Source organism: Phoxinus phoxinus, assembly GCF_949152265.1.
Source record: "Phoxinus phoxinus genome assembly, chromosome: 21".
Classification (NCBI taxonomy): domain Eukaryota; kingdom Metazoa; phylum Chordata; class Actinopteri; order Cypriniformes; family Leuciscidae; genus Phoxinus; species Phoxinus phoxinus.
The window spans coordinates 17,652,857-17,676,234 of record NC_136896.1 but is presented as its reverse complement, the minus strand read 5'-3'; the positions used below and the strand labels follow the sequence as shown (position 1 = coordinate 17,676,234).

The window sequence follows — 23,378 nt, the reverse complement described above, 5'->3', positions numbered from 1 at the left end:
ATGTTTTCAGCATAACCCAAGGAATCTATTGAGATCAGTGTCATTACTATAGGCAAATTTATTCAAAAGTTATTAGCATTTTTGGAAATTTCATTATAACTTTTGACCAAAAGGTGGCGCTGTCTCATAAATTTTTGAGTACCTTTAGGGCCTTGTACTGATGACCCATACTGAGTTTCGTAACGATACGTTCATGCGTTCATAAAATACAGCATTTTAGCACATAATTCAAAATGGCCGAAAGCCAAAATGGCCGATATGGGAAAATTGGATATCAGTCAACTCAGCATGACGCCCTGAATCTAACGAGACCACTTTTGTGATTTTTGGACAAACCGTTCAGAAGTAATAAGCAAAAACATAAATTCTTCATATCTCCGGACCAGTAGGTGGCGCTGCGCCGAAACGCAGCATGTAGCCTCAGGCCATGCTTGTGATGACATGTACCAAATTTGGTCTGAATCCGATAAAACGTTGTGGAGATACAGCCTTACGTCTGTTTTCGCAACCGCAACGTAAAATTAAATTGCGTGGTATTCGTGAACGGTTTGACAAATCAACTTGAATTCCATAACTTTTTGTCGTCATGGTCTCGAGATGATCTGGTTCAATTTTCGTGAAATTCGGAGCAACGGCCTAGGAGGAGTTCGAAAAAGTAGGTTTTTCGGAAAATTCAAAATGGCGGGAAAACTATTATGACGGAAAATGACGTCATAGGGTGCAGTCGAATCGTCATGAGCTCAGGAATCAGAGGAAAAAAGAATTTTGTTTCTAGCCCTTGTGGTTTAAAAGTTATTAGCATAAACATGAGTGAAACTTTGGACAGCTGGTGGCGCTAGAGAGAATGAGTTGGAGACTCCAAATTTGCTATGGTGATAGTTCAGGCTGTCCTCTATCACTGTGCCAATTTTCATAAGTTTCCCGCAAACGGTTCTATAGGCTGCCATAGACGCCCAGTCGGAAAAAGAAAAAGAAAAAGAAGAAGAAGAAGAACCGGAACAGATACAATAGGTGCCCGCACCTTCAGTGCTTGGCCCCTAAAAATATAACATTTCACTGCGCGACTCTTTTGAAGATTTTCGATCTTTGATTTTCTCACAATGAAATAAACTACATCACCAAATTCCTTAGAATGAGACCTTTCTTGTGATATATGACTTGACTGTTTTGTAATGTATATATAAAAAAATATTTCTTCACAATCATGAAGCAGATATTTTTGTCTGCATGGGACCAATGCATATTTAAGCTAATATTTCATTTAATATGTATCATAAAAACAAAAGTGATGGTATTCTTTGTAAAGTTTAGATTATAACGAAGATTTTCACTCCCGCCGGCGGGAGCACGGATTTTAAGTGTTTTTTTCTATTAAATAGAAGTTTTTCTAAACTAAACTAAACCAACCTTCAGGAGCATTTTGCCGTTATTAGACATAGGATAGAATTATATAATAGTCTTCTTTTTTTATTATTTAGGTATCGCCCAGGTGAATGTCTGACCCTGGTCTGGACCTATAACTTCCTGAAAGTAAAAGAAGTTGCCCTGCCAATATGGTCTGAGTGCTATCTTCTCAGCGCTAGACATTTTACAGTCTTTCTCTCATTAATCAGCTTTATAAAGGGCCTGTGTTATAAAGGAAGAGCCCGTTATTTGGCCAGAGCCATGAGCAAGGACAATCTAACGCTTGGCTAAAGCCTTTTCAGCTCAGATTAGACCAGCGCTCTGTATTACACACAATAGCCCTACCCTAGTTGTAAATCTGTTACAGCTTTGGACTTTAGACTGCAGAAAAGAGGGCAGAAGAGAGCTCTGGGAGAGCTGGCGCGAGCACTTCTGCTCATTTTGGGGCTGAGTGGGGGAAGGGAGAGCGAGAGCCTGGGAGGCACAGCCAATCAGATGTAAGGACACGTCTGTTGCTTTGTTTTGACTGGTCACATACATTTCCCATCATTTCCCTCTCCTCAATGCCACAGAAACATTCTCAGCCTGGTCTCATATGCAGTGTATTATTCATTTAGATGTTCAAAGGTATATTGCTTTCAATAGAATGGAGCATGTATATTGCATTTCAGACAGCCTTGAGTGTATTTAACAGTCAGACGGAGTCTACGGAGAAGAATTCAATCGCTTCTGTTCAGTCTTAAAAAGTTTTTTGACACTGAACTCATCTGAACCCCGCTAGACTTCTGATGTACTGTACTTGTTTGTGTTTGAGTCTTTAATGAGAACATTAACTTCAGTCTGAACTTTCTGACATTCATCATAACATTCTTTGAATACATTTGATTATGTGTACTGAAAATTCACTATATGAGGATATGGATGATTTTTTTGTTGTTGTTGCTTGAGGGCAGTGTAAACTTTTGACACAAAATTGTTGATATCTCAAACTATAATTTGAATTAAACAGCACAAGTTGTATCAGAGATGCAACGGATTGTTCAAGAGTGATATAAGTCCAGAACTCTCTTTCCATCTCTCTTTTTCTTTTAAATGATGATGCAAGTAATAGGAAATATTAAGTGGGTCAATGTCATGACATAATTATTTTGTTTTTGTCAGGATGTCTCCATTTATTCAAAAATACATTAAATGTGAGATGTACAATGACGTTATACAATGACCTCATGATGAGCATGTTTTAATTTTTTACCTTTATTTTTTGGAAGGGAGTGCATAAAGTAAATAAAAAAATATCTGAATATATTTACCGTACTTTTGAAAAGAATTATGATATGCTCAAAATACTAGAATATTGTTTTTATGTTGTTGTTTTTTTACCACAACACAACATTTTTTTACCTTTTCTTACATTTTTTTAGAAGTTTAGAAGTTTGTCAAAATCATAGCAAACCAACATGAACACAAAGAGTAAACGAACTGTGTTACACTGTATCCCATTAAACAAATCCAAACAGGCACATTTAGGCCACTGTTGGATAAACATAAAAAATGGCATTTTGCTCAAACTTCTGTTTGTGTTCTTTCCCTTTGTAACAGTAATGTTGCCATAGATACGGATGTTTTGGATTTGTCAACTAATGGACAACTCGTCATGGATTTTTGGTCATGGACTCTGGGAGTTTTTGGGGTAATTTTTTTTGTTTTTTACTTTTTGTAAAAATGGCAAAAACATTCACATTAGGTGACCTGGACATTGAACCAAGGGGATTTCACAGTACACCTCTACTGTAGCTAGTTGCTACTGCTTTTTGGGTTATAGGTCAGCACTTTCTTCTCAAATTAGAGTAAAAATCTGCATAATGCATTTAAACCTGGTGAACCGTGTTAAACAGAGCTGAAAACATTCACATTAGGTGAACTGGATGGCAAAATTAGGACAAAGAATCTCACAGTTACAGTAATTTTTGGCATAATCCAGTGCAGAGCTTTGCAAAGCAGCGCAGTTTAGATACTCCTCAAACATTATGGTTAGGGATTTGTTCTGAACCACATGCTGTTAAGAAAGACACATTATCGTCATGGAAGTAAAGTAATTAGGACATGTAAGGAGAGTGGGGGATAGAAAAGGAAAGAATGCAACAGCATGAGAGGGAGAGAGACAGAGAGAGGGACTGTATCATGGTTTACCCGCTGCAGTGGCAGGCTGTGGCCTGCAGACTCTGGGGCTTTTATGGCTGTGGGAAAGGCCAGGAGGTCACCCAAATTTCGTCAGACATCATTTTTTTTAGAGAAAGCCATTTCAGCATATTTTTTTCCCTCCACATGCCGTGTTTACTTTCATCCACTTCCCACTGTGTGGCTCCACTGCAGTCTGGGGAATATGCGCTCTGCGTTTGTACACCCCTTCCCTGCCTTTGCCTTTGGCTTGAGTGGGACGACGTCCATGCTTCAGGGGCTGCATTCACACAGAATATACTTGGTTCTTTTTTAGAAAGACCAATACATACATGTTCACGCATAGCGCTGTTATGAATGCTATTCTATATATAACTCAAAACTGAATTGAGAGTGAGTTCAGTTCAGTCTGTGATGTGTGAACAGAAACCAAATATTGATTTTTAGATTAATCTTCATTTGAACGATTGTGATATGAATACTTAATATCCCAAAAGCAATCTTTCACTTTATGTCTGTGTCAATATGGACTCCATTTGAACTGTCAGTTCTTTTTAGTGAACCAAAAACTTGAAGCGTGACCAGCGTAGTCCGATTTAACAACAAATGACTGTTGTTCTTTTTAATGAATCAAAAAATACTGTGGAACCACTGTGGACAGATTCGTGAAACTAATGACTCTTTTAAGACGTTTTTTAATAGTTCAAAAAGACATGTTACCAATTTAAAATACCACCCTGTATAATTTACAGCAGGGGTGTTTCTAGCATTTTAATCACAACTGGGACACAGGTCATCAAAAATGTGTCAGAATAGTTTGTTTTGTTTCATACAATGGATTGTAGGTAAATATCCACCTCACCCAGTGCTCTTTTTGTTTCTGTCTTAAGAATATTCAATGTAATATAAAAAATATATTAAAAAAACATAAAATATTATCAGGAAAAAAAGAATCCTTATCATCAGACAAATATTTAGCATTAATATTCTACTAAGGCACGGCTGTATTTCACTGGGCCTTTTGCCTATAAAGGGTCTAACAACGCCCCTAATTTACAGCATTACATGTATGCATTTGGCAGACTCTTTTATCCAAAGCGACTTAAATTTTTATTTTACGGTGTACATTTGATCCGTTCATGCATTCCCTGGGAATTGTACCTAATTAGGTACAATTGAAACTTAATTGAAACTTGAAATTGGGAACAGTTAGGTACAATTCCCAAGCCACATTGATGTTTGAGCTACCCGGATACATCCCGGATACAAGAATATAGCATCTATCAGATTTAAATCAAATCAAAACCAATTGGAATTCAAATAGATTTGAGAGATTGTGAATGTCCCGCATGGTAGAATCCCTCCGTGTAATGATGGGACTGGGAGATAGACTTCTGGCGTCTTGCTGCCTTTTTTGGGAAAAGGGAAGAAGTGGTGATCTTAAGTTTCATAAGATGGGACATGGCTTCAACTTGACTGGAAATCTCATTAGCAAACAACTCAGGAATAACAATGTGGTCGCTGGACTGTAAAAGTCAGGGGAGAATCAAAGAGATTCTTCTCACTCCCTCTGTTTAGAGCGCCAAAGCCCAGCTATGTTTCTGATTCCACATCCCCCATGGACATTAATATTAAAACAATCTCCCTCTCCGAGAAGCGGCATTAATGACCGGCGAAGTAATTATCCTTTCGACGAACTGCAATCTCGACTTTCTCGGCTCATGTGAAGAGTGGCGGTGAGGAGGACCCTGCGACCCAGGCAGTGATTATAGTTGGAAGAAGCGTGTAGTGCTTTGATCAGTCCCGACTTCCTGCAATGATGAATCTCTCGTTTGCTCTTGTCCCGCATTGAGGCCTGCATGGAAGTCTTTGGGGGCGTTAGACAAACAGCGGTTCGAGCGGCGGTGGGGGTGAGCTTGGAAAGAGCGAGTGAAAAGCTCAGCAGCTGTTTTGATGGCTTACACAGATGTTTGTCATCCCTAAAGAGTGAAGGCTTTCCCACCTCTGCCCCTGCACCTCTCACAGGCTCTCGCACCTGAGAGCAAGTGTGTTCATGTGTAATAATAAAAGACAGAGGACGGGACTGGCCATCGAGCTGTGACTGATGGCAGCATGGGGGAGAACAGCCACAGGGCGTCTGGAAAAGTGGGTTAACCCGAATCTGGCCCCACTGCCTGCTGCTGAGAAAAAACACAAAGACCTTCACAATACACACACACACTTATAAACATACACTAACATACATGTGCTGTTTTGTTACTTGTAATCAGGCTGTTCTAAAAGAAGAGTAAGAGTGCATCCTAAACAATCTGTGTGATATTGGAACTAGCGTGTCCTGATTCATATGTTTAAAAGAGTCTGATGGTTCACTTGAGAACTACAGATGTTAATAAAAAAGAACTACACACATGGTGGCGTGTAATACCAACTATGTTGTTACTTTTTTAAAGTATTCTTTGGTTTAGTTTTTCTTCCCTTTGGCTATTTATTTCCATCTTGAACGGTTAAAGGTGGAATACCCCACTTTTTGTGCAATATCCGTAAATTCAGTTAGTCCTAATCATATTATTCTATCTGTCTTTTTATATTTGTTATTCTTAAATGTTATTATGTGTATTGTTATATTTATGTGTGTAGCACTGGAAGCTTCAATGCCAAGGTAAATTCTTTGTGTGAGCAAGCACATTTGGCAATAAAGTGCTTTCTGATTCTGATTCTGTCCAATACCAATAAGGAGACAATTATTTTTATGTTATGACCCATTAATTCCAAGATGGCTGCATGTCTTTCTGTCTGCTCTTTGTCTGTCCATTTTTTAATGTGTATGACTATGTACAGTTGTACAGTATGTTTCTATTTACTCAGGTATATAGGTCATGTTTGTAAATGAGAAGTTGTTCTCTAACAGTTTACCTGGATAAATAAAGGTTAAAAAAATGTATGACAGTTATTAAATGCATGTACTATTATTAAGTTAAACATGTATTCATCTAATTAATTAGATATTTTCAATATTAATTTTATTTTATATTTATTTAATTTATAATGTTGACACTGTTTTGCCTAAATTAAAAACAAAAGTCCAAAATCTTTTTTTTTTTTAAATGGTAGTGAATTTAGGCATTGTTATAATGTACAGTATTAAAAGTAAAAATAGATTTGCTGAAGATTATTTAACAGTGTTATTAAACTATGGTGTTTTTAACGAGTAACTTTAAGTGAGCGATAGATGACAGCAATGGTAATCTAAAGGGAACAATAGAGAAAATAACCAGTACAATTATATCCAGTATTTTTTTTTTCATTCATCCTACTACTACTAAATAAAAAAATGACAACTGATAAGGTGCCAATATATTGTGCTAATGGTTAATATACTCATTTGCTTTTACTTGATTCATTAAATGAGCGATCAGCTGCTCCAGGAAATATACTGTGTGAATACTGTGTGTTTAACGCTAAAGTAATGGTGTGTCTCTTAAGACATTTCTTTTTCTAAAATAATCTCTAAGGAAAATTGTCAGTCTCTCTCATGGATTTAATACATAAAAGTATTTATTTTGCTATTTTTTGTGTCACTCAAATGTGGTGGGGGTCAGATGGGGACTGTTATATTGATCTGACAGATGTGACTCTGCCAAACCAGAAATCAGTTAAGAGCTCCAGTAAAGCGCCATGTGATGTGTCATTTTAAATGCACTATACAACATTTTTACTTGAAATGATAATCTGAATAAAATTTTAACTTCATCAAAATGATTTATTTGCTGTTTCATCTGAAAGAGGCATTGTGAACACACATTTAATAAAGATGTGGATTGTAAAATTTCAAAAGAGGGAGGTTTGGCTTGCATTATCTGCACATTATTAAATGCATCATTATTCAAAAGCATCAGCAGCACTTGATTCATGTAAGACAGCGACTGGCAGATCTTCAATGTAGTTTACTTTCCCATCCCAAAAACACAACATAGTTTTGCTGCATAGTGTATAGGTAAATTGGGACACGGTGCTATGAAACAAATAGTTTTGACTCTAAATTCGAATTGGATAAGCCACGTTTGAAGCCGTTGCAAAATGCAGATGGTTATGTTTATGTGCCAAGTTGCTTGGCTATTGTAAGCAGCGTCAAGAAACGTGTCTGCCCACATTCAAAATGAAGAAAAATGTGATGTCGCAATTACTATTATCATGTGGAGAGGTAATTTACACCATTTTTTATTAATAAACCAATCCAAATGAATAAATAAATGTTTTTTTGTATCGCTTGCCACGTTCGTGACTACTTAGGATAAAAAACTTAGGATTTACCCGATGTCAATTAACAATCTTAGGCTAATAAACGAAATAATGTGGTAAAAAAAATTGTTCAATGTGAATATTATTAGGAATAATTGTAAATATTTTTTCAACGTTGGTAGCCTAAGCCTATATCTCATATTGCGATCTGTTTTGAGCCTCCATCAGTGGCATTAGGCCTAGCCTATGCTATAGCTTTTTTTTTATAAATGACATTATAAATAAATCGCTTTTGTGAAACAGATTGACTCTTTCTCTTAATCTCTCTTTTTCTTTCCTCCCCCTCCAGCCACCTCTCGCTCCCACGCTAAACGACACGCTCTCTGCAGCCGGAGGGTCTGGTCAGCGGCCCAACAGATGGTAGTTAATAGGCTGGTTGTAAAGATACTTATTATTTTGTTTCAGGGCTAAAAGGTTCCATCTCGCTGGTTGGTAATGTGGGTTATCTGAACTAAATCCATGGTATTGTTCTACTGGCCATTTAATCTGGGGTTGCGCTCCCTGACTAAAACCTTTTTACCCTTTCACACACTTGTGTATGTGCGTAAGACCCCCCTCTGCCATCCTCATTAACCCCTGCCACCCCCACTACACACTTGACCTTCAGAGCCACTCTCATATTTCTCACCAAAAAAAGAGAGAAAGAAAAGAAAACCTCATTAGAAATGCAAGTCTGTAATGTTTTGCAGTTGTTATCCCAAATGTACTGAAAGAATATTTGCTGTCATTATTTAATCAGCCCTTGTTTTGTATTTTGGTTGGTCTTATTCTAAACATGTAGACACCAGAAATGCAAAAGGAGGCAAAAGAACATCAATATGTTAAGCATCATTAAAAAAAGTGCCTCTATTATGCTCTTTCGTACCTTTCGCGCTGTGAATAATATAGCTTTTTGTGAATGTAAAAAGTCAAAGTGTGCGACAAATACAGTTATTGTCTCCTAAAAGACAGAATCGATTGCCAAACCGAGCAATTCCAGTCTCACTTACCGTTACCTACATAACAATATAAATAATGCAGCCTATATATGGTCTTCATTTGAAACATCTACTTTGACCCGTTCTCAAACACTGTAGTAGCTGAGGCCTAGAAGAGTTTGGTTTGTGTGTTGTCGACAGGTCGAGATGATGCTGTTTTCAGTGCTGTGAATGCATTTCAAAAGGATGAGGACTTGCGCTGGAATTGATGCAGAAAATTCGACGATACCGTCGTTACTGGTCTTACCACTGTTTGTCGAGTGCTGAGGAATCCTCTGGGGCTGAAGTTCAAATATGGTAATGACTGTTTCGTTTCTTAAGCCAATCACAACAGACTGGGCCATCTGACCAATCAGAGCAGAGTCTCTCGGAAAGGAGGGGTTAAAAGAGACTGAATCTTCGAAAGACCCCTTTTCAGACTCTTTGAGAAATTAGATGATGTGTAATATATATTATGAGGAAATGTAAATATTTATTTTTACCTTTGATGCATGTAAATCTATTGTAGTAGACCTCCAAAATAAAATTAGAAACCTTTAAAATAGCATAATAGGGACACTTTAAATTATGAACAAGCATGTGTTATGATGAAATCCATTTTTCTAAAAATCCATTTTTCTTGTTTTCTTGTGGTTGTTGCGCTTTCCAAATCCAAACACTCATGTAAGACACGCACAGTTTCAATTTTTGGTGCACTTACATTGAACTGAGACAAACATGGAGCGGGGAGGTTGTATGAACTGTCAGGGGAGTGCTGGAGTTCACCGGGACCAGAGTTCTTTTGGTTCATCCTGGTTTGAAGAGAACAGAGTCAGGCACAGATCTGGCTCTGTTCATCTCTAGAAAATCCTTCAGCGCTGTACTCCATATAGTGTATGGCACGGTTATCTGGACTCACTCATCTTTAGTTTCACTTTCATGAACTTTCCGTTTGAACAAAGTCACATTTTTCTTTGTATTAGTTTCCCACCACTTATCTGTTCCCATGGACACTAACTTCCACCACATCATTTAGTTTGTTACCTCTGTGTATTTAGTTCCTCTGTGTTCAGTCTTTAGTTATTGTTTGTGTGTTATGCTACCTTCTAGTTTAATAAAACCTTGTTTATGTTTTATAATCCTGTCCTCCGTCTTCATCATCTTCATTCTTGCGACAGTATGCTATTCTGTTTTGTATAAATTCTTGAATAAGCAGACCTTGATCAAAAAACCCACAAACACTTAATAAAAGTAGTGACATCAAAAAATATGAATGCATAAAAATGCATCAATATGGACATTTTCATAAAAAGGGTGACACCTATTAATATATACTTTGAGGCATTGAGGGTGAACTGATCGGTGTGGAACTTTTACTTATTCCCTGTTGTATAAAAAAATAGTTTATTTTCTTTCATTTTACCATTGGGTAGTGTTTTATGTATTTTCTTTTCCACTTTTTTCTATTTCTGTATCTCTTTTATTTGGGCCACCATTGCCAAGGAATGTTTAGTTCATTGTTTTGTTAAAATTTATAAAAAATTAAATAATATACAAAATAAGTGGATAATGACATACACCGTTCAGAATTGACTTGGACAAGTTCTGTTTGTCAGATGTTAGTTTATTATGTGCTGAACCTGAGCAAAGATCCACTAAAAACACCTTGAGACCAAATGGTTAAAAGTAAATCGCAAAAGAATGTTGTAGGAAAAGGCTATTTACAATAGCACCACTATTTAGGAGTTTGAAGATAAACAGCGCAAGTTCCAGCACATTACCGTCTACAGTTGAACCCTTCTGTTTCTGATGGTGCTCTGTGGTCTGAGGCAGACTACAACACAAACACACACATCTTTCCGTCATTGCTTTTGTGTGGTATTTATCCACCTGCAGAAGCTGTAAAGGTCTGCCGCGTTGCTTCTATGCATTGCCTTCATGTGTGACTCATCCCATGACCTCTGGTAACACAGAGACAGGCAGAACAAGAGAGGCAGTGTTGGCCAACATCTCGCTGGCCCGAGCGGAGAGCACACGCGTATACAGGCTCCGGCCTTGCAGGAGGAAAAGATCCTTTTCCTTCAGTGATAGCCAGCCAAAGCAAACAGAGCAAATGAATAGAAAAGGAGGAACACACTGAACACACGGTCCAACTATGTAAAATGATCTTAATAAAGATGTCTCTGGTTTGCTTAATCACAAATTTTCACATTTTTGTATCTTCGATCTAAACATGCTAAAGTTTTGATTTATGAACTCTTTTAATGTAAGTCCATTTTTTTAGTCATTTCAGCGGTCTGTCTGTCTGGTCTCTTTTATTAGGCTACTTCTGGAGGCAGGATTAAAATGAAGAGATCCTGTCTGTATTACTGAATCTACAGACAATCGTGGCTTTTACTTAAGTGGTACAAAATGTTTCTGAATGTCAAGCAGCAGTGTGGGAAAATGAGAAAGCAAGAGCTTCTATCTCAGACAGTTCAGCTTGGTATCATCCACTTGAATGCTTAGCCATCAAATTTAATATTTTAATATTTATTTTTTACTGGGATTTTTTAGCTAATGACTATCGCATTAAAACAATGTGTCAATGCATAATGTCATTGCATTAATGCACAATAAGGAAAGCTATGGTTTAAGAGAAAAAATATAGAAAATGACAGAACTGCTTTTTGCTATTGTTTTTCCCTAAAAAAAACTAAAATATGACAATGTTAAAATAAGCCTTTAAATATTTTTGTGTAAAAATCATTTAGTTCAGTTATTTAAGTTTAGTTACCACCACAACCAACATGTTCGCCAATACCGTTTTTTTTTTTCAAAGTTAATGAACTCAGATCCTGATGCGCGTTGAATCCACATGTGCCAGATGTGGCCCGGATCTGGGCCGACACTATGTTGCTGTCTGGTTGAACTTGAGATGAAATACAGTATGACACGTGTGATGTGTGAAGACAAGTGAATGTCACTTGTAAATCAAGCTGTATTTGTCAAAAAGTTGTACAAATATTTTGGTGTGTTTAGAGACACATAAAGAGCAACAAAAATGATTCTCAAATGTCATTTTCACCACACAATGATATAAAAAAATGCCCATTGTTGAAGAAACATCCTTTTACTGGATTTCTGTTATAATTTCCGTTGATGTCCCACCCACTTTGATGTCCCATACACTCCATGGGTTGCTGGATACAGGTTTCTCCATCCTTGATAACTTACACGACTCTGCCCTTGTTTAATTTCCACTTCCTGCTTTATTCTTGGCTTAATCCAAACGAAAGACAGCTGTGCGGCGGAGCGAGGGGGCGGGATATATGAGAGAAAGTGACCTCTTCAACTGTTTTAACAGATTGTGGGAACCAGAGTGTGCGCTGGTGTGTAGCACTATTGATGCGAGGCGGTCGTGATGTTTCCAGCCTTCTGTGTGTGATTTCTGTCCAGGTTAAAGCTCTCCGGCCCAGGCTACATTGAGCTTTAAAGCCTCAAATGTGCAGCCAATTTATTTCAATGCAACATAACTATATTATTGGACAACTATAGGCCATCTATATACAAGATAAATAGAGGTGGATAAATAGTATATCCATCTTTATTATATACACTAGAAAAATCTAAACTGCTTGATTGCTTGTATCATTGTTCGCCATGAGCCATATTCTACCACTGCATGTTTAATTTTTCATGTCTTTATGTTTATGTAATCAATAAGGTATTCAGTAAACCCATATGGCAGAGGTTTTGCTATTTGTTTACCGCTCTTTTAAAATCGAAAGAACTTTTAGGGCCTGAATAAAAGTAGCTTGAGTAAATATAGATTTAGCGCACAACCAGTGGGAAGAAGCGATCTTATAAAGACTTTGGGGCGAGGAAGAGAAAACAACTGACTCATTGAGGGCTCGCTGAACTTCACATTTAAATATGGATCCTTTGTCTCTTTTCCATCTTCCCTTTCTTTGTTTTTTTCATCCACATACAGAGTTTTTGATCAAATGCTCCTGCAAGGTCATTCCTTCATAAAATAAAAAAAGAAAGAAGATTTTTTTTTTATACATCCTCAGTTCATGTTGTTCATAGTGCAGTCTTGTGGAGAACATGAAAGGCTTCAGTAAGGCTCCCCAGGGGAAGCTTCGGCTCTGTGTCTGCTCTCCTCTGGCCTTGTTCTGGCTTCATAAGAGAGTGTAGGGGGATGGGGAGGGGGGAAGCGACTGTTGTAGTGTGTCCCCTCACCTCCCTAGGGTCACTAGGTTTAGGGCACAGGTTGAGCCCTAAACAGGCCGGCTCAGACAGGACATCTATCTCTCCCAGCAAGGCTCTGGAGACTGCAGGGAGCTTCTCCCAAATGGGCTTGAGAAGAATCCACTCACATAGCAGATGTTACAATACTGTAGCAGCATGTAGACATATGTGTGCAATGAGTGGCTGTTCCTTAAAGGGATACTTCACCTACTATTGTTTTCATCCTCATGTTGTTTCAAACCTGTATTCCTTGCTTTCTTCTGTGGAACACAAACGGTGAATTTTTGGAGAATATTCTTGCTACTCTTTTCAATATACTGTAATAGTACTGTAGGTGAGGACAAGATTAGGCTGTGTACAAATATGCAAACTTCCATAGTAGGAGAAGAACAATATGTGAAAAGAGTATTTTAGAATTCACAGTATTCATAAAACGTAGACGAAAAGTTCCGGAGTGACTTCCAACGAGATTCCCAAGTGCACATCCAATGGATACTGTACTAAGGAAGGCCATGGAAGAAGGTTTATTGATGGCAGTGAAGCAACACAACTGACAATGGTATGTCAAATGAAATACTGTATAGAACATACCTTTTTAACGGTAGCAAAGTAATTCACCTTTGGCTAAGCCCCGCCCCCCTTAGTTACTGTTGCTACGTCCGTCAACTTCATCTGGGCTCTGGTTTGCTATCAACACGGGTTATGCTGTGACAGCTCTTCCTGCTGAAATTTTATCAAACTTTTATAAAGCAGCAAATAAAGTGTCCGATAGAAGTAGGCAAAAGGGGCTGCAGTATACGTTCGAAGGCTATATTCAACACATACAGGTGAAACGCAAACAACAACAAGCATCCAAATAGAGGCAAAAGCATAATGGTCACAGTCAAAAAATGAACCACAGCATATCCTAATCGAGACGGAGGCTGGGACTAACAATATCAAGGAGCAACACTGTTCATGCAAAGCTGGGTAGGTCTCTATTCACTTCTATAATCGTTATTACAAAGCAAACGGACTACGCAAGTATAAAGTTGTATTTATTATCAGCGTGTGCTATCAACGAACCGAAATCATAACCTAAACCAGCATAAAACTGTCTAACTAGTATAACTTCACAGTAAGTTTAAAAGCAAGATTTATCTTAGAGCACAAAAGCTGACCGTGAGGACGTCCACACAGTTTAATCCAAAACCGACACTTGTCAGGATTTGACTTCAGTTTTGGGAAGGGAAAAAAACGGACACCCCCCTCCAACCTCTCTGGGACACGCGTATCTGTGTTACAAATGCCCCAGGCACAATGTTTAACCATATTTTTGATAAAACTACGACGGTAATAGCCTGCCGAGACCAAAAATATGAGACGCCTGTGTTAAAGTCAATGGAGCGCTGTGAAAAAGTGTCGGACCTCTGTGGGAGCACGTTCTTGGCTGCGCTGTGATTGGTCAATCTACATTCTAGGGTGTGGTTTAGCCAAAGGCGAATTACATATTCAAAAGAAGTACTTACTCAGAAATTATGCGGTTTCGGTAGCAGCCCTAGTGTGAATGATTTGTTCATGTATCTTTTTAATTCAAGTCTCTAGTTCAACACACACTTTATGATCCGTTGCCATTAGAGGAAAAAATTTAAATGAATTATGACAGGTTTTTCTATCATATGACTTCAGATGACTTGCACAAGTCACAAACTATTTTTATGATACTTTAAATGGTGCTTTTGTGTCCTTTATGAACCTTGAAAACTTTCTTTGTAATTGCAGAAACCAGCACATTATTGAAAATTCACCTTCTGTGTTCCACAGAGGAAGTCACACAGCTGTAAATAGCATGAGGTTGAGTAAATGATGACAGAATTTTTATTTTTGGGTGAACTATAACCCTTAAAAAAACCTCTTATATTTATCTCAGACTGAGACCTTGAGGGGTTTGGGTTGATATTAGTAAGGACATTCATGGTTGTCTTTTTTTATGACTGAAATGTATCATATTAGATACACCACAAAGAAGGCAAAGAAATCAAATATCTCCTTAGATTAACTTCTAAAATATTTCAAGGACAGACTCAAACCTCTCAGAGAGAGATCACCACTCATTCACACAGATGAGGAAATTTGATCTACGGCTGTGTTTTTGCAGCATGAATTGAGAAGAGCAAGGCAAAGTACTGCTAGTATGTTATTATATAACAGACGTAGAAATCAAACAAATGTAATGAAGTACAAGAGAAAATGCTTTTCTTCAACTTTGAGACCACACACAACCTTAGCCTTCAGCAAACAATGACTATAATTGTCGTCAATAACCCCAGTCTAGCTGTTTATTTGATAGATTAAACCAAAACAGAGGAGTCTGAACGTTATGTTCAGTTTGTTTTCAGCACTTTTGAAGGGAAGGACTTGATTCATTACAGACTCTTTACAGATGGCCACAATAATCTTTGAGGGCAAACGTCACCATAGCACAATATGAACACTAAACCTGCTGAAGTCAGTCTGACATACTATCTGGCATGTTAATGCGCATCAAAAATGCATGCTCAAATGCTTATATGAATGTAACATTAGCCTTCATGAACTTCTTGTTTAATTGTATCTGAATTGAGTTATACATGTAATGAATGCTGTGACTTACAATTTAACTAAATTTGGGACCAACATAGAAAGCCGTTCAGAAAATTTGAAAAACAAATCGGACAAGGCAAAAAAAGAAAGAAAAGAAATGTATTGGCAGCAAAAAGTAACAAAAACAAACGAACAAAGAACATATAAACATATACAAGACTTAAATAAGAACTGGCGAGCTATAATCTAAACTACAACTCCCACATTCCTAACTCTCGAGAAATATAAAAAAAACTATATTCTGGGACAGCTTACCTACGCTTTCCCTCTATTCTTCTAATTCAACAACAACAAAAAAACTCACCATCCTTTACAAAAGAAAACAAACACCAAAACAACCAACAACATGTCAAAGATGCTTGAGGCACGATATAAAAGTTTTAGGAACATTTTCTGAATAATTAGAAAAAAGTAGGCCTGTTACAATTATTCCAGTTCTCAAATGAAGGGACTGATGTTAAACAGCACTGCAGTGAATCACTTGTCCTCTGGTAGAGATGAGACGGCCCAGATCCGGTCCACGATTCCACACCAGATGTGGGCCGGATCTGGGCCGACACTATGTTGCTGTGTGGGAAAGCTCCCCGTTCGCCACAGCCAAAAGGGTTCCATTCAGAAGCATGCTGGGAGTTGCAGTGTCATTGCTGTCGGAGCAGTGTTTGACTACAGGCTCAGTCTGGTATAGCCAATATTATTGCTCTCTTGCACTGTTATACAACTGTTATACACTGTTATTTAAGCCTCCGCATGTGTAAGTTTGTTTACCCATACAACTATTAAGATTATCCATAGATTGCACTGAGATTACTTCTCATTACCCATGACCCTTTGTGACGACAGAGGTGCCAGACATAAGTCTGTCTGCGCTCAAGACACACGTTTGTACCTGGCCTCTCTGTCTCATGTCTGTATACAGAGCTGTGGATCAGAGGCCAAACCATACCTTTTATTGCCCTCTTTTTCCAGCTAAGTTCTGTTTTGCTTTTGTTTTCACTCTGTTTGCTCTGTTCGAGTTCCTAATCGTGTTGATTTTTTTCCACACACCTATTTCTGTTCTCCTTGATTACGTTCTCTGCGATTGAGGGCTGTTTACACAACACCTTTTTCAACTAAAAACGTAAAAGCATTTATGCGGTTTGGCCGATCTTTTACACGACAACCGTGTTCTGGGTGCCTGAAAACGCAAACTTTGAAAATGGTCTCCATGTGAACAACAAAGATGCGAATCTCTGAAGGTGATGACGTCATGCACATTCGTATTACGTGTTCAGTCTATAGTGTCATCGCCATCTAACAGCCTGTTACAATTATGGCTTACAGCTATGAAAATAAGCATCAAAATTATAACAAATAAAGGCTTGAAATATCTCACTTTGCATATAATGAGTCTAATATATTATATATTAGTTTCACCTTTTAAGGTGAATTACAAAAAAAAATAAAAGAACTTTTGCACGATATTCTAATTTTTCGAGTTTCCCCTGTATTTTATGCACTGAATTTGTTTTTAATGTAACTTGTTTTAGAGATGCTAAAATGTTTTACTGGAAAACAAGACAAAAACTAATGATGAATAAGGAATATCGAAAAGAGAAAGAATTCCGATTTGAAGAATGTGAATGTCAGAGTTTTATCATGTGTGAAACCCGACCGCAGCTCCTGCTTTCAGCACAAACACAGTCTGATGCTGGTCTTCATGCTGGAAGACACTGAAGTAAATACGACTTATGCAAGACTGTCCAACAGCAAGTCTCACAATGAGCCGCTTGTGACAGGCTGGAAACAGACAGGCTGTTTCATCCTCTTATTTGCAGCTCTCTTGTGAGAGTCTAATGTGGAAAAAAAAAAATGCAAAGCAGCAAAGTCTCATATTGCCTTTTTCCCGAACTCCAAGAAAAGTTGTGATTTTTCACACAAAATTACTTCCACAGAAGGTAACTTTCTTTTAAGGCAAACTTTCCCCAGCTCCCAAAGAACATTGTTCCCTCTCTGTAGCTACTAAGGCAAGAGCGTGTGGGAGGCGGTTATGTCACGCTCCTCTTGGGGAGTTACCATGCTTCTGCTGCTGGTGTTAGGTAACTGCCCTGAGCTTCAGTCAATTACACTGACAAGAAAAGCAGAACTTTAAATCCATCCGTTACATCTGATGACCAGGGCCACGAGTGGAACACAAACCGCAGAACAAGGCCTGCCATCGGGTCTGATTGTTTAACCCTCGAGGTCACAGCGTTGACCAGGATTACAGCAATGACACTCAGTACTTAGTTACGTTCCTTTCTTGTACTTGTACTCGTGTACTCATGTTTTTGGAATGGCAATAAACCTTCATTGAAACCTTAATTGTGTATAATTTGTAAAAAAAAAAAGAAAAAAAAAGTGTCAAACCACTGGTTATAAAATGTTTATGCACTTTTTGGTTTGATTCAAACACATATTCAAGGCAACTGTTGAAAATTAAACAGCATGAATTAATTTGTAAAGATGCAACAGTGCAGATATATGTCTGAGAAAGAGAGAGAGAAATAAAAAAGGGACAGCGTGACACTGGGATTCATCACGAGGTTGTGAGAGCACAGTGTGAATGTGGAAAGGAGAGGCGCTGTTGAAACCTTTACTTCTCCTTTTGATTCCTGTCCTGAGCTGAGCTTGTCCTGTCACTGCTGGCTCTTCCTTCATCAGCAAACAGGACACAGTTATATGATGTAGGCACAATTAAAGCATTAGAGGCACAAATGTTATTTTGTTATGATAATTATTAGATATAATAGAACAAATTCTGGTAGCCCTGATTTAGCACAAAAAGTCACTTGTTTTAACGTGAGGATTGTTTTGTCCCACCTTAAAATGTCTTTAATAAACATCATAACTAAATGTTATAATTTTATAATTATTGTATAATAATAATAATTTGTAAAATATTTTTAGAGAATGTAAAATTAGTTTATGCAACGTGCAACTATTAGGTTATTTTGATGTTTTGTGGGAATCAAGAAAATGGTAGTGTATTGGTATATCCAGAATGGGAGGGTTGTGTATTAAACCAGCAGCAAAAAGTAATCATAAAACACTGTTATAATTAAAACCATAAACTATTTTGCTATAATCTGCTTCATTCAACTTACTGTATTTGTTTTTGTGTATTATTATTTTGCTTAAAACAAGAACAAAACAATAAGCAAATAAACAATTTGCTAATGGGGCAAGACCAATAAAGTTAGCATAATAATGTAATGTAATAGATTTCGGAGTAGCAACTTATTTGAGTCATTTGTAACCCAACAGTGTGTAGATCTCTCATTAGACAATTTTAAAGGGGATTCATTCAATTATCTATTTAATGTAGCACTTAATCTCGGCCCAAAGAACAAACAAATATGAACTGTGCAAAACAGACCTTGACCTTGAATAATAATATACTAAATTCAAATGATTTCCTCTTAAAATGGTTTGTCATGCCACACTCATATCAAACAGCGGATGCGGCGATATCAAAGATCAGTGGTGAAGATGACTAAGCTCATCAGTCTGTACATTAAACCAATTTGGTCTTGGATATTAGTGAGATTCGTGCATGGAGTCCATAAGCAGCGTCTCTACGGCTCCTGTGGGTCCGACAGTGAAGCCTTTATTTATAGATAACCGGGCAGAAGGGTAAATCTGAGGTCATTAACATTAACAGATCTCCAGTCAGGCTCCAGACACAAAGTGTGGTTTGGTTTGGTTTTTTACTTGGACCTCTTTTTAAACCTAATAGAGATATATTTAAAATCTAAGTTTATTTTCTGGGCACAAAGATGTATCCCATAAGGCAGTTTATTTACAGAAGGTAATAAATATTTCTTCGTGCCGTTGAGAAAATCTAAATAGTCCCCAAGAGCAGTTTTAGAGAAGTTAAAGAAAGAAAAACAGAACTACATTGGTTTTCCTGAATTTGTTCTTCGGCTGACATGAAAAGCACCTTCAGCATGAGACTGCAGTCATGAGTTCAGCCAGTTACCAGAGCTGTAATTGGCAGCTGGCAACAGAAAGTGAGGCCTACTCAAGTAAAACAGTCATCATGCTAATGCGTTTGGCCAGAAAAAGCAAAACTAGATTCCCCAATAGTATTTTCACATTATTATTTGAATGAAAACTGCTTTGTTTTCATGAATATGCACATTACAATATGAATTCTGGGCTATTCTGTTCAGTGCAAGTTATACTCAATCGACAGTTTTTGTGGAATGATTCTTTGAATCACATTTTGATTTCACCTTCTTTTCTTAGAAAAAAATAAAAAGTTTCAGTGAGACACGATGACATTTGTAAACATAAAAATACACACGTCTCACTAGCATAAACATAAAACCTACACATTTTAGTGTGAAAAAAGAAATGACTAGCCTTATCTTTTTAAGTTATATGCAAAGGGATTTAGACAGCTGCACAGTTCAAATAATACACACATTTAAAGAAGGTGCTTTACTAAAATGATAAGCTTCATATTTCTGCTGTAAAAGCCCCCATTCACTTCCGTATAAGTGCCTTGCCGTAACCTTGATTTTTTTAAACAAAAACAGCAAGGGATGAGTTGAACATTTTCGACACAAATGCTGTTGAAATACTCTTAATTGGTATTGAACCTGAGGTTACACTTTATTTTAATATGTCCTTGTTACAGTTTAATTATACATATTTTCCAATTATACATGATTTTAAGGCATTTGGAAGGTACAAAAAAAAAACGTTTGGTTTTCATTGATTTCTCCTTTGCTTTTAATTGGGTTCAGTGGTAGATCATTTTATTCATTTTTAAACATTAATGCTTCTAAAACAAGAGATGTCCATTGATTCCCATAAGAAGAACTCTGTACCTGTGTTGCCTGCTGTCATAAAGGGATAAAGGGTCAAGCTGTATAAACCCAGATAGCAAACTATCCGGGCCTCTTCTGGGCCAAATATGGCACATATGGCTCAGTTCTGGCAGCGGCAAAGGTTATTTGGGCCGAATCTGGCCCACACACAGCAAACCACAACTCACTAAATCCAGCTTGATGTGTGTGGGCCAAATACGGCCTATATGAACTTTGCCGCTACCAGAACTGAGCCATATGCCATATTTGGCCCAGATGAGGCCATGATATTTCCATCCATACTCAGGTTGTCATGTGGGCCAGAAGAATGTGGGAGATGTGGGCCACTACTGGGCCAGATGTCATTTACTATCTGGGAATATTTAGAGACTGTATTCGATGATAAACTAAAATTCTAGGCAAACACTGACATTATTAGAGGGAAAGCTCTTCAGCGTATGCATTTTCTGAGGAAGATTCTAACTTTTAATATGGATGTTTCTTTTATAAAAATGTTTTACACCTGTTTTATTGAATCTGTCTAAAGTTTTTTCCATTATTTGTTGGTATGGCAACCTAAATATAAAGAATAGGAGTAAGTTGAGTAGTATAGTTACAATGTGTAGCAAGATAGTGGGGACCAACTTAAGGAATATCACACAAATCTATTATTAGGGTGACTCCAACCCCAGACAGCAACATAGCGTCGGCCCAGATCCGGCCTACATCTGGTTCACGTGGATTCCACACGGTCCAGATGTGGGCCGAGTCCGACACTATGTTGCTGTCTGGGATATCACCCACCCACTATGTACTGAGTTAAACTGCCTCCATCAGGCCAGAGATTGAGATAAACTCCCTTTGTGCAAATCAAATAGATATAATTCCTTTATACCTGCTGCAATCATGTTTTTAAAAAACGTATAAAAAAATGTGTGTATGTGCTGCTTTAGGTATACTGCTGTCTACATAAAGTTAAGTAATATAAATTGACTACATGTACTTGCTGTTGTTGTACTCAAGATCAGTCTCATTTAAATTCTGTGAAATAAGTTCATCATGAGATACTCCTTGGTAATCACACATTAAACCGCTAAACGTCAGCGTACATTTAGAGGGACTCAGGATTTTATTTCAAGACCACAACTGCATGCGAGGATATCACTAAATTGCATGGAGTCAATAACTTATTCTCATCACAGTCAATAACTTCTTTCTAATTCGATTTCTTTTGTTACTGTTGTGGCAGGTCAGAAATCAAATAATAAGTAAATAAGCTATTGATTGTGGTCAGAAATAGATTGTGTGAAAAATGTCACCAAGATTAAGAATATGCTAAATATGATTGTACTTGTAGGAAATATTTATATATAACATGATGTGATTAAGCAATATCACAGAAGCAAGGTCGTTTTCACTAAAATGAGCACGATTGCAAACTTGATATTAATTTTACTCAAACGTTCAATAAACAATTTTATTTTAAAAATATTTCAACATAATTTATGCAGTCTTAACTGTACCGATTCAGATGCAACTTCTGTGTCACTTCTGCAATACTAAGATCAATTTTGTTGTTAATGATTTAATTTGATCGTCTTATACTAAATATTGATAAAATAGAAGACATTTCTCAGACAATGTGGATCTTTTAGATGAGTTTAATGAGTGCTGGTCTTGTCTTGACCGCACTACCAATACTTACTGTAGGATTAGGTGTAGGTTAGTTGCATGTAATTATGCATAATAGTTATAACTCCATATAACCTACAAGAACACCGTAAAATAAAGTGCTACTGAAGCCAAAACATATCTTTAAATAGAACAAATAAAAATAAATCCCTAATCAATGCTTCAAATTACGCACACACATTTCGAATTCTGTCAAAAACAACAAACTTGACAAGAATGAGACTTTATTGGATTTATGTGGAGTTTATAACACTAAGATAAAGGGCAGTTTACACATACAATTACAAACAAACATGTGATTTGTATGAGCAACATGATTACCTGTACAATATTTCATACATGGTTGGTTTGTGTTTTCTCAGTGCATAGGCATTACACACAGAGCAACTGTTGCACAGCACAAGAGTATCTGAACAGGCTGAAACGGAGTAAGGCTGTTTGCTTAAGAGACTGAAAATATACCACGTTTACATTACTTGACTGTAAAAACCCTCTGAGGAGAAGAATGCTTTCTAATGGCGCATGGCCGAAGTCCAAAGGGCCCCGTGTTGCAAGTCTAGCTGGACTATTTAGTGCACAGTACCACCCCATTCATCCATCCGTCCGTCCATCCGCACGCATGATGTCCTATCCGACAGTTTTTAAAGAGTACTTTTCTTTAACTGTAAACAAGAGGCACTTTGTGGCAACCACAGGCATCATAACATCATATTGCACAAATCAGCTAAGAAAGAGTGACGTGAAACATATACACTGACACCTTTGAAGACGTTTTGTTTTTTCATTAAAGCTGAAAATTAATTTTTTCATGCTGCCTGTGAGCTCCACACTCCCGTGCCACGTACAGGATGTCTGAGGGTCTATGTGTGTTAAGGTACTGTGTCCAAATTTTCAAAATGGCAGGTGATGTGTCATTTCATAGAGATGGTCTGAGGCTTAAAAGGAGAGTTCACCCAAATATGAACATTGTGTAATTTACCCATCCTCATGTTGTTCTAAACCTGTATGACTTTCATTATATGGACAACAGAAGTAGAAGAAAGTCAATGGGGTCAAAAAAAACATTGCGGTTCATTATACGGACAAAAACGGTCTCTTATTTTGTGTTCATACAGGTTTGGAATGAAATGAGGGCAACAAAATGACAGAATTTTTTGGAAGA

General features: G+C 37.4%; 2 protein-coding genes across 3 annotated transcripts in view; both read left to right on the top strand.

Moving 5' to 3' along the window:
* Positions 1-9,975, top strand: part of rnls (renalase, FAD-dependent amine oxidase) — a 76,217-nt gene extending 66,242 nt beyond the window's left edge. Inside the window, exon 7 of one of the 2 annotated variants that reach the window (XM_079596149.1) lies at positions 9,000-9,975. In XM_079596149.1, the coding sequence (XP_079452275.1) occupies positions 9,000-9,029 (30 nt within the window). In that variant the 3' untranslated portion in view covers positions 9,030-9,975. The remainder of the gene's footprint in view (positions 1-8,999) is intronic. The other variant, XM_079596148.1, reaches the window with a different exon arrangement.
* Positions 1-23,378, top strand: part of rsph10b (radial spoke head 10 homolog B) — a 231,345-nt gene that overhangs the window by 62,154 nt on the left and 145,813 nt on the right. The gene's annotated exons all lie outside the window — the stretch shown is intronic.